The 18,229-nt window shown below is 35.0% G+C and overlaps 1 protein-coding gene across 1 annotated transcript in view; it reads left to right on the forward strand.

Moving 5' to 3' along the window:
- Nucleotides 1-18,229, forward strand: part of LOC131532623 (protein shisa-like-2A) — a 66,357-nt gene that overhangs the window by 32,595 nt on the left and 15,533 nt on the right. The window contains exon 2 of the mRNA XM_058764436.1: nt 4,060-4,196. Coding sequence (XP_058620419.1) covers nt 4,060-4,196 — 137 coding nt within the window. The remainder of the gene's footprint in view (nt 1-4,059; nt 4,197-18,229) is intronic.

An 18,229-nucleotide genomic window follows, 5' to 3' on the forward strand; every position in this document is an offset into this window, starting at 1 on the left:
CTGTGTGCGACGATCAAAAAATATTTAGGAGCACCTGTGCGACTAACCCGATCAGCATAGACTATTTGTGTTTGCGCTGAGAGGAGCTTCAAAGATTTCTACTTGCGTGTTTGTGCAGCGGTGAGTAATGTATCGCAGACATGATTCCTTGAATGCAATGTTAATCAGAATCCACTCACTGCTCAAAATACTTTTGTTCATTGCTGAGTTATGCAAGCTCACAAATCCTCTCATTATAACAAACAAAGTGTAGACGGTGTAAATAAGACATGAACTGAAGTGAGTAACAGCTTTTAAAGATTATTAAAGGAGTTTGTAAATGTGATATTAAATTAATACAACAGCTCAATAAACAATAAGTTATGTAAAGTGATGTACATTGTATGACTTTTAACAATATTGCCCGATTTTGCTCTATTTGGTCAAGGAACATAGTTTCTAACAGTCACAGCTGAGCCACTGCTCATCATTCAAACACAGCTGGTGTTTCATTTATGAATGAACCTGCGTTTTAAATGAGTCTAGCGAGTCAGTGATTCAATTACCCACTCATAAAGACAGTCACTTGCTTCGTTCCTGAATGAATCACCTGTTCAAACGAATCAGTTGAATGAATGATTCAGTGAAAAAAATCAGTGACTTGCCGCCATCTACTGGCAGTTTTATTTTTATGTTTAAAGTGTCCGTTCAGTTATTTAAATCATTTCAATCAAACAATAGTTCTATATTCAAAATTGTATATTTAAAACATTAATCTCACAACATTGTTATGAATTTAAATCATCCATGCCACCTCTGAGCCTCTGTAAATGTCTGTAAATTTACGTAGCCTATATGCCACTTTTGTGTTCTTCTGTGCCACCTTTGTAGTGGATTTTGTTATATGATTTCTTTTGATTAGTAACTTATTCTTCTTATTCTACCTGTTCTTATTCTATTTTTTTTATTATTAGAAATTTTTGAAAAATATACATTTTAAAATTTGACAATAACATAGCCTACCTTTAATAAAATTAAGGGGGAAAAAATGGCATTACAAAAAAATGCCCCTTGGGGGCACTTCAAATGTGGTCACCCTAGGGCACTACACTGTGTTAATCCGGGCCTGCCTGTTGCGTGTCCTCAGTCTGGCTACCCACGTGAGGAGGAGAGAAAGAACTCTGTCCATTATTTTGTATTTGGACTGCAGTACCCATTTCTATGCAATCCCTTTTTTGCTACTGAATAAAAAATGTAAAAAGTAATTGTGACTTTATCTGGCAATTCTCTTTTTTTTCTCAGAATTGCATAATATAAACTCACAATTTACTTTTCTCAGAATTCTGAGATATAAACTGTGATATAAGCTAAACTTGCAATTCTCACTTTTTTCTTACAATTGTGATTTTATGTGTAGCAAAACTTTTTTTTTTCTTGTAATTCTGACTGTTTTTCTCAGAATTTTGAGATATAAACTCACAATTACAGGACATACTTGCAATTCTGAAGTTTTTCTTGCAATTCTGACTTCTTTTATGAAATATAAACTCAAAAGCGATTGTGTGTTATAAAAATGACCGTGATTTTAACGGTAAAAAACTGTGAAAAAGCTACGGTAAAACCCTGTTAAATGGTTAACGGTAAGTTCCCCTAATATATACGATGGAAAACTGTAATATACATTTCAGACAATTTTACGGTGAAATACCACTTTTGGAAGTGAAAAAGAATGTAAAATGTATAGGGAAAAAACGTAAATTGATGTTCCCAGAATTCCCTGCGTTGCATTTCAAATTTTGTTTGAATTTGATGTTTTTTCTTTGAAATAATTAGGTTTCTTCTTATTTTTTTTTTTTTTTTTTTTTTTTATCAGTTATGTTTATTAGGGTTGTATGTTACATCTAATGTTGTTAAATTAATGTTTATTGCATATTTCAGTTTAATGAGTCTCACCATGATGGTGTTTAGTGCTTGTGTGAATGACACTGTGCACCTTCTATATATGTTATTATTTAAAAGTTGCTTGTGATGGGCTTTGGTTCATCATGTGACTCTCATCACCACCTGCATTTGGTGGTTATCAGTGTATTTCAAAGGTACAAAACAGATTTCAGTACTTCAATAGGTTTGTATGTTAACATTATATCAGTTAATGAAATTACGGTATTTAAGTTAAAACCGTAAAATCTAAAATGTTGCTACCGTATATTTTACGGTAGAATTCCGGCAACCACAGCTGCCGTTTTTTTACTGTAAATTTTACAGAATTTTTTTTACAGTGTAGGGGATACCCCAACACTGTAAAAAAAAAAATCGACTAACGATTTTCATACAGTTGCAAGTTTATATGTCACAATTCTGACTTTAAAGCCTGAAATTACATGTAATAAACTTGCAGTTTATATCTTGCTATTTTGACTTTCTTTCTCAGAGCTGTGTGTTAGTAACCCACAATTCTGACTTTATAACACAATGACGTTGTCACTCAATTCTGACTTTTTTTATAGTGGTGGAAACGGGCTTCCATATATTTCAATGGCTGGTTGTCAATATTACCCTTAAAACTGCCAAGTGTCTGCTGTAATGTGCTTCTTGCAGCTGCTACTGATCTTCAGGTGATTAGGTCAAGCCGTCCTCATCGTTTTCACAGGGAACTCAATGATGACTGGTTTCTTCACATGCCACCGTGACATGACATTTAACAGCATGACATTTCAGAGAAGTCTGTGGGCACTTTGTACAGTACAGGAGTTGCATTTTTGGGTCCCCAAATAAGCTTTTTCTTTGTGTGAAGAACATTTTAATAGTCTAAAGAATTGTTTTCCACTATGATAAACCTTTTGTGCAATGGAAAGTTTCTATGGATGTTAAGGCACCCAACTCACCTTGGCATTGTTGCAGCAAGTTTTCCATCATTCAGTAGATGTAAAAATCTAAAGTCTGCTGGGGCAGAATTGACACTCTTCACCTTTAATGAGCGATGCACTGTTAGTTTGTCTCTTTACTGGTTAATTTGTCTAAATGACCCACTGTGGCTCTTTAAGTGCAGTTTCTCTGCAGGTCACACTCCACTGATCTGCAGCCTTTTACACGCCAATTAATGTGAAACATCCATTAACATTAACTGTTTTATGTAAGAACTCATTCGCTGTTTTCAAAGCTGCTTTTAATTTGTTATCGGGAATGCATGCAAAAGTGTGATGGCACGCTTTAATAATCTAAAACAAAGTCGTTTGTGCTTTCAACCCATGATCTTGTGGGGGAAGAGAAGGATGTTTGAAGGGAGTTGTTTGAAAGTGGAAAAAACATCTAACCAAATAACTGAAAGTGATCTTTTATTCTAATCAGATAATGGATTTTATGAAAAATGCAAATGTATTTTTCTGTGTGTGTGTGTGTGTGTGTGTGTGTGTTTCTATTCAACATTAGTGGCCAACATCATAACTAAAACCTACATTTCTGACTAATTAATATTTGATATATATATAACACAGTGTGTTGCTCTGTGTTGTAAGGTAAAGAAAAAGTATGTATATCAAACTCTATTTTGAAATCTAACTGCAATAATAATAATAATAATAATGTTCTTGCTTTCCAGTGAAATTATGTAAACATTCTTTAAATAAGTTACATTAGTTAATATTGAGATTTTATATTTGTCACGTGTGTGTGTTCCCGTTTAGTTCCTGTTTGTCCTTCTTTGGTTTAGTTCCTGTTCTAATGATTAGTTTCCATGGTTTTTGATTAATTACTCCGCACCTGTTTCAGTTCTGCCCTGGTTGTTTTTCTGCTGTTATATGTCTTCCCGTGTTCCTGCATTGGATTATGGTTTCCTTGCTCCTACGTATTGTGACAATATTATACTATGTATTTTTCTTTTTATATACTTTGTTCTCAGCTTAAATAAGACTTAAAAACAGTTTGCCAGGTGGATAAGACAGGCTATTGCCTATTTAAAGAAAAACAGTGTGAATATGAAAGAAAACCACTCGTCAAATTGTTTCATTGGTCATTTTGGTCATCAACATGGTCCACATGTAAACTGTTTAATCTGTCTCTTTTTCTGTCTCTGCTCTTCAGTTTGGGAGCTCTGGTTGGTTTGTCTATAGCTGCAGTGGTGCTGTTAGCCTTCATCATCACTATTTGTGTGCTTTGCTACCTGTTCATTGCCACTAAACCTCGAGGACTGGACAACGGACTGCCTTTACGAGCACCAGGTATGAAAACACCTTCAACAAAAGAACAATTTCTTAATATGAAAACATGTTGAGAGGAAAGTCCTTGAGAGGAGATTGGAACTTAAATCTCACGCTACACCCTATTTGATAAGAGTGTGATTTAATTGCTTAAAGTGATGTTTACATTTAGACTTTTAGTAGCAGTATTAATCTCAATGGAATTAATCTTTATGCATCAGTTGCTTCTCATTTATTTAGCTTAGTTCTGTCAGACGTATTGTGTGTTCAGTGAAGAAATGGAAACCTCCAAATGACTGTCAATGACCCAATTCTATTCAGGTGCATAAATGAATCGGCACACTCATGGAAAATGCAGCCAGACACATCTGGGTTCCCTCTGGGGTCGACAAACGCATATATGCGTTTTGAGGCAGATTTTCCTGATAAAGCCGAAATGAGCTTGAATTACTCTGCCATTTTTGATCGTACAGATAAGAGCAATACACCATTCGAATCTGTAAGGGGTCTACTTTTATTTGTATACACTCATAATAACAACTAAACTTTGTGCTTTTGAAGAATAAAGAAAACAAACAGGGTGTGCTCTCTGTCTTCTCCGTCTCCGCGAACTGTTTTTAGAAACGCGTCACTAAAATGAACTGTAACTCAGCGAATACTCAACACAGAGACATGGGAGTTATATCTATAGAAAGCTTGGAGTGTCTACTTTGAAATGAAGCAAGTCTTATCGAACATTCAAACATTCTGTGATGAAGTAATCCGTATGAAACCAACACGATGTTCAATCTTTCCCGTCTGACTCATTATCGCTAATGTGACCCCGCCCCCGCGCGGCTCGCGCTGTTCATATGTAAATAGCCACGTGGTAAGTGCGCGCGTGCAAACGCCCAACAACACAAACAAAGAGGAGGTCCTTCCATCGCGGCTACTGTTCGTTTCTGGAAGACGCGCTGAGTAAAGGCAGGATTTCCCTCGAAAGAAGAACACGATTTCACCCAGCAGAGGAGATGAGTAAGTAATGTTTCTTTTTTACATTAGTTAACGTTTTATTGTGACATAAACCTGAACAATTTACTAACAGTTAGCTGGGTTTTCCCCCAAACGACAACATGATGAATGCTACGCGTCTAAGAATGTTTAGACCATGTTTATTATTAATACTCTGTTCACAAATATATTTTAATAGCGTGCTAAACAATAATAATTAGTTTCTCAGATATAAAATATCATTTTTTTATAGTACAAAGTACATCCTTTTATTGTACAAAGCATGCTTGAGTCTGTGGCTACAGAATCATATCATAGGCTACTATAAAATCATACATACTAGACTATATGACTACAAAATCATAGTTGGGTTTTTCCCAAACTATAATTCCTGACTACAATGTTTGAAATCGTGTAAAACATTTTGAATATGATAGACAATTCATTGTATTTAAATTTCTTACAGCGCTATGATGTTTTCATGCTCTATATAAAACAATAAAAGTAATATGAGTGTACACTGTAACATGATGAATGCTACGAGTCTAAGTATGTTTAGTACATGTTTATTATTAATAGCCTACTCTGTTCAGAAATAGATTTTAATAACGTGCTAAACAATAATAATTAGTTTCTCAGATATAAGATTTCTTTATCTTTTTTATGATAGTGATATATATGATATTTATGATATATATACAGATGTTCCTGATATTAACATGCTCACAAATGTTTTTTTGTTTGTATTTTATTGAATCAGATACCAGCACCAGATGTATCCTGATGTCTCTTCAAACTGTTTTCCTCTGAGAGCGCTGCACCAACATCAGATGTTCAGCTACACTGATATTCTATGTCAAAACAAGCTCCTTCTCTACTGATTATGTTTTTTTCTTCTTGAATCCATGGAAAGAAGTAGAAACACTTAAATAACACACGTAAATATCAGGTATGATTTCCTTGTTTCACTTGTTGAACAGAATCTGTTGCAGGAATGACTCAAAGTCTGTTCACATCTCTGTGGTTAGATCAGTGTGCACAATAACGTGTCTTTGACCTTCATTATGTATGTTTTAATTATACTGTGTTGTAAATAAAATACAAATAATATAAAAAAAACTTTTTTTCAATCTCCTCACATTCTTTCTTACCTGCCTCAAAGTCACAGTCACACTGATGGGCCATTAGGGGCCCATAGGGGAGGGCCCTTTGTCTCTCAGGTGAAAATCACTTAATATTCATGGCCATTGCCACTCCCTCGCATATAGACCCTCGATCACAAAACATGTCTTGAAAATTTTAAATCAATATATTGTTTTCTGTGAATCAGTAAGCAGAATGATTTTCACATAATTTTGAAGTAAATATTCTAGGCTACAAGACCGATTACTCAAAAGTCTTGGTCAGGACTATTTAGTATGGGTTTTAAGGCCTTATTTCAGCTACATTTTTTTTCCCAAAACTTACTAACCACGCATAATATTTTTTTTCTAAAAAATGCAAACATGTACATCCATCTTGGTCACATATTATTGTAGCACAGTTTGTGCTGAATACAAAAAAAATTACATGTTGGTCAATAGTATGTTTTAAGTAGCTGAAATAAGCACAAATATCAGGGCATGTCAAAACATCTCAAGGGCCCCAAAATGACCTCAGACCCCAGAGGGTTAAGGGGCGGGTCCTTTAAAGTGTTGTGAAACCCTAAAACACATTTTTTGAGATGCTAACATATATGAACAGGTTGCACATCAGTAAAAACAACTTTAGCACTCATTAAGGGCATCCACTGATACAGCGGTAGCTGCGGCTCGTCAGATCATGAACGCGATGACACGACGGATTATTGTGATACACAGCAAACGGCACAGACCGAAAATTCAAAGAAGAGTAAATGGAAAGTAACTCCCTTTTATTCTTTCTGTTTTAAAGATATTTCAATATTCATTTGTCTGTATAATGAGTGTGTAGGTCTGTGTTTTATTGGTTCTACACTCCTACTTTTCCATAATTTCACATGCCCATTTCTGGAGTCTCTTTCAGATCCAAGGTGTGAAAGACCAGTGCTGAAACGGGGGTTTCATGAAACTTTAAGGCTTCTCTCCGGCTCAGCCACTGTTATGATTGGCTAATGTCATTGCATAGGAAACTGTATCAACGCCTCACTATTGCATGTTTTGAGAGTTTTGACAACATAATCTAAATAAGAGTTATTTCCAGACAAAGCATTATGAAATCATTTGTTTACAATGTGATGCAGCTACAGTCAGATCTAGTACCACTTCATCTTTCAACAAATGTTTCTTTGTGAACTCTCCATGACACTGCCTCAATCAATCCTCTGACATGATCCGGGATGCCATTAAAAATAAATTATCTACTTTTCTCAACCTTCTGATATCTGTACAAAGATGTGGAAAAAAAAAAAGTGAACGCGCATCTGTATACTGTACAAGATAGCGGTAGTGATTGTAATTTCTATTTGCTTTTGGCATGACACGATACTTTCATTCAGGCGCGATCAAGCCGTTAGTGGCTGAACGCCAGTGGGCGGGACCTATGGTGAGAAGACTATTCGTCACTCTGGAGGCAGTGTTTATGCAAATGACTGGTGCTAGGTGACTTCACCTTGTACCATTGGATCCAAAATGAGCCGGTTTTGGAGCTTGATTAAATAAACGCTTTGCTTACAATGAGGAGGACATCTTAAGCTATGAAACTTGCAGGACATTTTAATGGTACAACAATGTTATGACCCCATTAATCATAAACTTCAAACTTTAATTGGTTTCAGAAAAGGTCTTAAAGTCTTAAATGTACCTTCATAAAACCTGCAGAAACTCTGCAATGATGTAGCTCTGATGTGGTTCATTGGGTCAAGAAATAAACCAAACTCTGCCATCAAACTGTTTTTTGTCCACATCAGTGGCTTTAAAGATGCACAAAGAGCAAATGTCCTGAGCTCTTTTCACTTGGCTCTGAAGGACAATACGTTTTCATATATGGAAACGTTCTAATTTCCATTAATGCTTTTACAATGTTTGAGCATCAAAAGAAACATATTGAAGCTTATCTGTTGACATGACAGTTTGATTGCATGTTTTATGAGAGAAATGTTTCCAGACATCAGACACCAGTCCGTTCAAAGTAAGTTTAAAGCAAAGCTATTGATGTGATTCAAGGCTTGATGGCTCCTATAGGATGTGCTGCATCTTGATTCAATGTTAGAGCTGTTTTATTAAAGATATAGCAACAATAACCAGACAAATGGCAATTAAGCATCAACAGCTTTTTGTCTGTCAGTGAGCCAGATTTCACAGTCAGGTGAATGAATGACTTGCTGTAAGTACAATGAATAAGTCTGTACCAGACCGAACTTTAAATACTCATGCAATCACATGAAATATTGTAAAAATCAAGCAGTTTTCTCTAGAAGGTGTGGTTGAAAAGAACAGCTGGAGGGGGTTTCAGACAGGACATGCACATTAAAGGTGCCATAGAATGCATTGATACTATATTTTAAATTGTTCTCTGATATCTACATAGAAGGTATGTGGCTTAGGTAAGGGCAAAAATTCTCCAGAAACGGTTTTACATGTGCATTTACAACCCTAGGATTTCTCCCTAGAATGAAATGGTCTGTTATTGGCTTATTTGGAAGGGTCATGAATAATAATATTGAGCTCTGCTCTGATTGGCTGTTTCACAGTGCGGCTCATTTCAGTAGCTCACACAGCAGGAAGGAAACACAGGAGGAAAATATATATTTCAATACTTTCTCTTGCAGTTATATCGTCCGGTAATTATACTGTATATAAAATGCGGGCATCAGGCAGCCACTATTAATATGTGGGGCACTGAAACTGCTTTCAATCGCTTTTTACTTTCACTTTCGAGATTCGCGATCACACGAACTCTGTTTATACTATGGAGCGGAAGTACTTACCACACATTTTACAAATGGTATGTGAAATCTTATGTACTGCAATGTAACAGGCTACCGCTAGCAAGGAGCTAACAATGTCCGTTTAGTGAGTCGCGTTATTTTATTAGAACGCGTTATTTGCTTTCTGTGCCTTTCTGAATACAGACACCAACCCATTCCTGCACTTCACATCTCCTGCACATCATGGAACATCACATTTATTTCCATGATCTGCCATTTTCGCTGTTGTCCTCGCTTGTTTCTTCACAATAACTGCAGAACTTGTGTAGGTTCGGTTGGCCTAGAACATGGGCGGGTATATGCAAATGTTGGGGGCGTAACCATTAGTGATCCCGACTGTTACGTCACAGTCGGTGTTATGTTCTGATTCGCCTATTTTTCAGTGTTCTTTTTTATTCACGAGATTTACATAAGAAAGAGGAAACAATGGTGTTTGAGGCTCACTGTATGCCATTTCCATGTACAGAATTCTTATTATTCAACTATGCCAAGGTAAATACAGTTTTCCATTCTATGGCACCTTTAACAACCCTTTACTTTGATTTATAAACACTATGAGACTTGCAATGTATTTGCAATGCATTTGCAGTCATAATGGTTAGAGAGTTGAACTTGAAACCCGAGGGTTGCGGGTTCGAGTCTCAGGTCCGGCAGGAATTGTCAGTGGGGGTAGTGAATTACCAGCACTCTCTTCCACCTTCAATACCACGACTGAGGTGAGACCTTGAGAAAGGCACAGAACCCCCAACTGCTTCCTGGGCACCACAGCAATATGGCTGCCCACTGCTCCGGGTGTGTGTTTCACTACTGTGTGTGTGTGCACTTGGATGGGTTAAATGCAGAGCACAAATTCACCATACTTGGCCACATGTCACTTCACTTTAACTTTTCACTTTCACATTCACTTTCTTCACCTGTTGCATCAGCAGCAAGGAAAAGTTGTTTCAGAGGAGGAGAAAGTTACTCTATTTGGATTTTAACATTTTTTTAATGTTATTCAGTGCCTTGTACACTTTGTAGTTTGTAGTACAATTCGTAGTTGTGTGCGATGAAAGTACAATATAAACTAGACAAAAACAATTAACCAAAACTTTGCTAATAATACTATTTTTGTAATGATGCAAGTTTGAGTAGTATGCAAGATTTAAATACACCCCCTCTCTCTCTCTCTCTCTCTTGTGATTGATTGATTGATTGATTGATGTAGCATGCACTGATGCTGTACTTGTCCAGGTCATATTTCCAAAATCGAATGAAAAGATTAATAATTTTTTGCATAAAAATTATTAGTTGATGATGTTTTGTTTGTTTTTTTGCATTGTTACATTTATATTCATAACAATTAACCCTCATGTTGTGTTCCGGTCATTTTGACCTGAAGAAAATGATGGAAATTAAAAAAAACATAATAATAATAATTAAAATAAATAAACGCATACATACATTTTTTTTTTCTGGTCAAAAAAATGGGCCCATGAAAAATGGCTTATTTCTAAAATAACATTATTTGTGGATAATTTTGTCAATGATCACTCAAAACCCGAGGTGCATAAGCTTAGAGCCTATGCACCTTTGAGCTTTCAGCTTTGAGGCCTATGATCAATCAGTTCCAAAATGAAATACAAAGCGTGTGCTAATTGAAAGAAAACAAGATGATAAAAAGATTGAATACAAGATTTGGTTATAATATAGCACTGGGCATTTTAAAAGGTCATTTTTGACCAGGAACAAAAAATTATGATAAAGGATTTTCAGCAAAGCACAAGGGTTAAGGGTTATTTCCCCAACGCCCCCAAAGCATCATTTTCTGGTAACACTATATCATAACTTACATTAAGAACATCAGCAACATTATATAGTACATAACAGATCATTAAATAGATGACAATTTTGGTTCTGAATAACTAAGTTTATATATTTACTCCATTTGCCGCTTAAGTGCTTTCAAGGACATCTTATGCTATTTTATGAAAATAAGGTCACAATGCGGAGGGAAAAAAAAGAAAAGAAAAATTCTTAATGGTCCAAAAACCAGGCTTCATGTTCATAAGGCATATTTCTTTCTTTTGATCGAGGTTAAATGTGATCCATCTTATCCTCCCACTAAGGTAAAGAGCTCAGAATCCATGCACTTAATGCAGTTCTATATAAACAATATGCACACTACATTGGCAAAAGGGTCGAGATTTGAGAGAGAAAATTAAACAATTTGGAGACAGAGGTTTAATGAGACGTTTAGATCACATTCAGCTTTTGTGTTCAGCAGTAATGTTTTAACATCCTGAGTAAGGAAGGAAAATTTATTTATATAGCACATTTAAAAACAGGCGAGCTGAACAAAAATAAGATTGCAGCACAATAAAATGCACTGAAGGGTCATAATTGCTCCTGTTAACTCATTTACACATGCTTGAGTACATGTTTCGCTACTCTGTACAAATTAAGTGATGACTACTAAAAATTATAAGAGCAAGAGATAATGAGAGATATTTTATTTTATTTTAATTTTATTTTTTTGGCATCGAGACATCTAATTAAGCATTTCATTTCAGTTCCCCCCAACATTATCATTACTGTAATGGTAAAGATAATTATGTATTAAAATGGCAAATACAGCATGGTAGTATGTATGTGTTGTATTGACTTGAATTTTAATTTGTATTAATTGAAATCAGTTATATACTGAGATACTGCTAAACAAGAACCTAAAGAGACTATATCTGCTGTAATGAGAAAAAGTAAGGCAAATCGGCAAGACAAGATTATTTATATAGCACGTCATATGCCTAAAACAAATAAACGCACAAGAAAAAAAAAAACAATACAAACAAGGGATTAAAAAGAAAATGAGTAAGACAAATAAGCATCTGAAAAATGTGCTTAATTGTCATAAAAATAATGCAAAACATCTAAATGATGCATATAATAGTATACACATTATAATGCCAACCAGGGTAACTTCACTGTTTGTTGCTAAACATCTCAGTTTTGGTCTCATCTTGAGAATGCACGCAAACTTTGCAATTAGTTGGCAAAATGTACTTGCTAATGTTTGTACTTTGATGACAGCAAACATTTTCTAATGGCTTTGTGAATAGCTTGTTGGCATGACCTTTACAATGACTAATAATAGTTTTATAGATCCAGAGATGCATAACCTGCAGTTGGAAAACTGTGACAAAGTAGACAACTGTACCTCACCTACTTTTGAGCATGTTTTGTATAAAACATCAGTGTACTGATGGCAGTTCCTAAGTGTGCATGTATCTATGTGTGTCTTTCATTCATACAACAGCTGTTTGCTAATAACTGAGAAGAATATCTTCTGATGCAAATAGAGAAATAAGATGAATAGTTCACTGAATACAATTCATTGTCATATTTTTTGAGTCAGATGAGAGGTGTCTCAAATATTGGGAACTGCAAAGAGTTGGTTTACCAAATTAAGCTGACATTTAAGTTCACATAAATTAGAGTTCTAAAATAGTACCTTGGTTAGTTTATGCTTGTCATGGATCAATAAATATTAAACTAAAACCGCCAGTAGGTATCAGTATCAGTGAAAACTGAGACAATGGTAGCTTTAGCAACATTAGCCTTACAAAACTCTTTCAGAAAGGCAATTTGGAAAACAAAATATGATGTTCGCTGGTGCATCCCAAAACACAACACTTTGGCGCTGACATTGTATATCTCCCATAGCTACAGCAAAAACACACTAATGTCGGACTGTTGCTTCTCACTCAGGGCTGTGTCTATGCTAATAGGGCAGAGAGAGTCACAAATGGGCGGGACTTTTTCCCTACAATGACGTGTATGGAGGGAGAATCTGGAATTGCGTGTTCAGAGAGACTGTTTATGATTTACTGGGATTATAAAACAATAAGTGGGTGGATTTTTAATGTAAGCTGGTTGTTTTCACACAATGTGGCCACACAACTGTGTTCAAATACCTTATGAAAGTGATCTTTGCATAACAGGTCCCCTTTAATACTAACGTCTTATTTGTTGAGCTGTTGTATAAAATCAATTAATTTGCAACCACGCTGATATTCAGGAAAACAATCTTGCTTGTGAGATATTAACTATATCATGACATAAATATAAAAACAAGAACTCTTACAGGGCATTTTTTGTAGGGCCAGGCCATATCTTATAGCTGCATTTTAGCCTTCATCCAACAGTGACGGCTTAGAGACTCTTAAGACATGTTTTTGGTTCTTTTTGCAAGCTCACACATCGTCAAAATAGCAATTACAATTACTCTGCATTTAACCCATCCAAGTGCACACACACAAAGAGTTCTGGTTATTCACTCCAACCACCTACAATCCCCACCGGACCTGAGACTTGAACCCGCAACATTCGGGTTACAAGTCTGACTCTCTAACCATTAGGCCACGATTGCCCCATACTATATTAGATTATAGTATATTATAGTAGACGATAAATATCACACACTGTCGTTTAGCATTGCCCACTTTTACCACAGCTACGGGTTGTGATTAAATGGTGGGATTTGACCTCACAGATCAAATAACTTTCTTGCCATTTCTCCTGAATTATCCGCCATGTCAAATTTCTTCTTTTGGATATGTTTTGGAGACACAGAACATTAAAAATCCAAAACTTACACCTCAACCCATTACAGAGGTGGAAAGAGTACAAAAATATTCTACTCAAGTAAAAGTACCATTACATTAATGCAATTTTACTTAAGTACAAGTAAAAGTACCAGTCTAAAAATCTACTCAAGTAAAAGTAAAACGTAGCTCATTTAAAATTTACTCAGAGTAAAAATTACTTGGTTACATTTTAACGATGGGAGGGATGCAAAAATGGGATAGGCCAAGGGTGTCAAACTCAGTTCCTGGAGAGCCATAGCCTAATTAAACACATCTGATCCAGCTAATCTAATCATTTAGGCTTATTTGATAACTACATGGTATGTGTGTTGGAGCAGGGTTGGAACTAAACTCGGCAGGGCTGCAGCTCTTCAGGAATTGAGTTTGACACCCCAGGGATAGGCCTATAAATCTCAAACTAGTTGTTTTTAATTAAAGGAATCAGTTATTTAGAATAAGACATTTGGGCTGTTACCAGGCAAATTAAATCAGCATCGACAAAATTCATCTTTGCAATGCAGAGGAAACACTGAAGCTTCATCTGAAGTGGAATAGATATATTTACACAGTGTTTAATGCAGGACACGAATGCATTTAGCCTGCAGTTACAAATGCAGAAATAATGTTTTGATAGATTAGACATAAAATGTTGAATACTCATTTGAAATTATATTAAAAAAAAAATATATATATATATATATAATAATAATAAAATAAAAAGATACTTTAAATGTGAAATTAAAACAGCTAGTAGGTGTCAGCAAGTCACTGTTAATAAGTGAGTCATTGCGATTGAACCGAATCATTTAAATGGTTGATTAATTCAGGAACGAAACACCGTCATTGCACAAAGACTCAAAACTGTGCTAGCTATGGTGGCTGTGTTTGAAATTATTTTTGTTGTCGTAATAGAGCAAAAACAGGCAATAGCCTATGGTGTCTAAAACGCAAGTGTCTTAATTAGGGCCCGAGCACCGAGGTGCGAGGACCCTCTTGGAATTGCTCCGTTTATTAACTTCTTGTTTTTTGAACTGTTGTAAAAAATCTATATGTAATCATGCTGATTTTTGGAGAAAAAACGGCACTCTCCATGTGATGTTGAGTTACTATATGAAATGATATAAATATACATTTTCTGTGCCTATATCTTCAATTTTGTGATCATTTTAAATGCATTTTAACAGACTGAATCACGCAGTGAAAGAACACACTCTAAATGCACGCGCACACTAGTCTAATCTACTAGACTTCACGGCACACTGTAGGAGAGTTTTGTTTGGTTTTTGGCAAAATACTTAATGTCAAATCGCACATCGTTAAAACAACAATTACGATATCATATCGCACACCCTGCACCACTGTCTTTTTGGCTAATTTATGCAAAACCTTTTGCTAAACTGTCAAAGCTTCATTTTAACCACCAATGCGAGATTTTATAAGCCTCTAGTTTGGTCTCCCTAGGCAAACACAGCTTACACTTCATAATAGAGCATAAATGGCCAGGGGTTCACTTCATTTCCTTCGAGTTCAACTTCAGCAGAATACAACAGGGTTTAATTTTCAGCTGGGTCTGCACCATTAACACCTGTCATGTTCGTCTGCATCTTTCTTGTGATTTTAGCGCCAGTTTGTTCTCCTGCCCATTATTTACTGCAGTAGATTCCAGGGAGCGAATATTATTATTATTTTTATTATTTTAACTCCGTAATTAATGTGTTTTAAAATGAAGCGAAGTACAGTACTTCAAACAAAATATACTTAAGTAAAAGTAAAATTACAGATTTTTAAAATTACTTAAAGTAGAAGTACACAAAAAAGCTACTCCATTAAAGTAACGCGAGTAAATGTAATTCGTTAGTTTCCACCTCTGCCATTACAAATGAACTTTTAAAACACCCACCGCAAAACAATCCCTCATTCAGCTGGAGGATGAGAGGACGAGGACGGTCTGCCGTCCCACTGCCTCCATTTTTATCATTGTCATTCTCACCCTGTACTGTCTGTGTCACAAATAATTGATATCATTTTGTCTGCAGTGCACCTCTTCCCGTGGCCTTTAGTGTCTCATGTTTTCTTCTTCTAAAACTCTGCAAAAAGACCCGAGACTTTTTGTTATTTTACAGAGACCCCATCCATTGTGTTTTTTGTTTTCAACATGAAACAGATTCACAGAAGATCTAGAAATCAATGTGTAAAGGTATTGCAGGGGTTGTTTTTGTTTTCTTTTATCTTTTCATCTCTCTGCCATCCTCTGACCTTTTTTTTTTTTTTTTTGTCTTCCACAAAAACTTAAGTGGATAATGTGATTCTTGCGTTTCATTACATGAAATGTGGTGTCAAGGTTAATAGATGGGGGTTTTCATCTGTTTTCATTTAGAGAATGACCCCTCCACCTCAAGTTTGTTTAGAAAAAGTACATTCATCTCATCAGTAACTAACACAGCTCCTTTTTATTTTCTGTCTATGCACCATGCACGTGCAGAAAAGTGGGGGAGGGGGGGAGTGTCTTTGGGGGTTCGAGCCCCTGCCTTTTTTCAAAATTACTCAAAAGTGCCCTTCTCGGACAATAGCAATGATATTGTGGTCAATAAAACAAAATGCATTTGAATTCTAATTAGCATGACAATTTGTACAAAACAGTAATTAATCGCTCAAAAGTCTGAAAATTCCTGTTTATTTTTATATATGTCAATCTGAGGCGTAGCTATGGGTAGCGTGGGTTTTGCTCGACTGACTGATATATTCCAGTCTGTTCAGAAACCGAGGATCTCAAGCCATATGGTTCTTTCAGTGAGTGCCTATGGGTCGACGGAAGGAAAAATTAAACCACACAATATTTTAAACATTCTCATTAATAATCAAAGCTAGTGTGTCGATTTAATTAAAAATCCACATATTATATATTTTAGAATATTACATAATTCATCAATGCCCATTAGTCATGTAGTTATAATAGCCTACACCAATCAATCATGATCTGGCACAAGAAGTTCAAATTTCATTGGACAATATGTGAAGTGGAGCGGTTATTTTCCGTTCTTATTCATAAATCGGTTGAAAATTACATAGACATACAGCTTATTTGTGGAGCGATCTGGATCTGCGGTTTGTCTCATTTTATAAATCAAATTACATCGCTAAGAAAACAGATGCTAAATGACTAAGCACTGCACAAAACCGTGCAGCTCCAAAAGTCGCAATAATGGTAATCGGTAGGCTATTCAATTCACTTATATTTATGTATGATATACACCGTTTACTATTTGATGAAACTATCAGAGTTATTTAAGCCCGAGTGCAACCTACAGGCCTATTATGTGAAGTGTAGGCTGGCGAAATGGTGAAGTGAAAGGACTTTATTATATTACCATTCTTGATAATTATGCAGCATTATGAAAGTGTCTTATGCTCATCAAGCCTGCATTTATTTGATCAAAAATACAAAAAAACTGCAGCCTAATATTCTGAATTATTACAATTTAAAATAATGATTTTCTATTTTAATGTACATTTATACTATTTTAATAAAATCATTTATTACTGTGATTCAAAGCTGAATTTTCAGCATCATTACTCCATTCTTCAATGCATGGTCCTTCAGAAACCATTCTAATATGCTGATTTATTATCAATGTTGGAAACAGTCGTACTGCTAAATTTTTTTAATTTTTAATTTTTTTTAAAAAGTTTTATTGGAACCTGTGATACTTTTTTGGGGTTCATTGATAAATAAAAAGTAAAAAACAACAGCATTTATTAAAAATAGAGATGTTTTCTAACAATATCAATCTTTACTATAACTGTTTGTCAATTTAACAAACCGTTGCTGAATAAAAACAAATTTATTAAAATAAATAAATAAATAAAAAATAAATAAATAAAAAATAAATAAATATATATATATATATATATATATATATATATATATATATATATATATATATATATATATATATATATATATATATATATATATATATACAATCATAAAACTGAATAAACAAGCTTTCCATTGATGTATGGTTTGTTAGGATCAGACAATATTTGGCGAGATACAACTATTTGAAAATCTGGAATCTGAGGGTGCAAAAAAATCTAAATATTGAGAAAATCGCCTTGAAAGTTGTCCAAATTAAGTTCTTAACAATGCGTATTACTAATCAAAAATTTACTAAATATCTTCATGGAACATGATCTTTACTTAATATCCTAATGATTTTTGGCATAAAAGAAAAATCGATCATTTTGACCCAAACAATGTATTTTTGGCTATTGCTACAAATATACCCCAGCGACTTAAGACTGGTTTTGTGGTCCAGGGTCACATATGTACTATATATATATATATATATATATATATATATATATATGTGTGTGTGTGTGTGTGTGTGTATATAATATTTACATTTACATTTAATCATTTAGCAGACGCTTTTATCCAAAGCGACGTACAAATGAGAACAATAGAAGCAATCAGACCATCAAGAGTGCAG

Source organism: Onychostoma macrolepis, chromosome 23 (assembly GCF_012432095.1).
Source record: "Onychostoma macrolepis isolate SWU-2019 chromosome 23, ASM1243209v1, whole genome shotgun sequence".
Classification (NCBI taxonomy): Eukaryota; Metazoa; Chordata; class Actinopteri; order Cypriniformes; family Cyprinidae; genus Onychostoma; species Onychostoma macrolepis.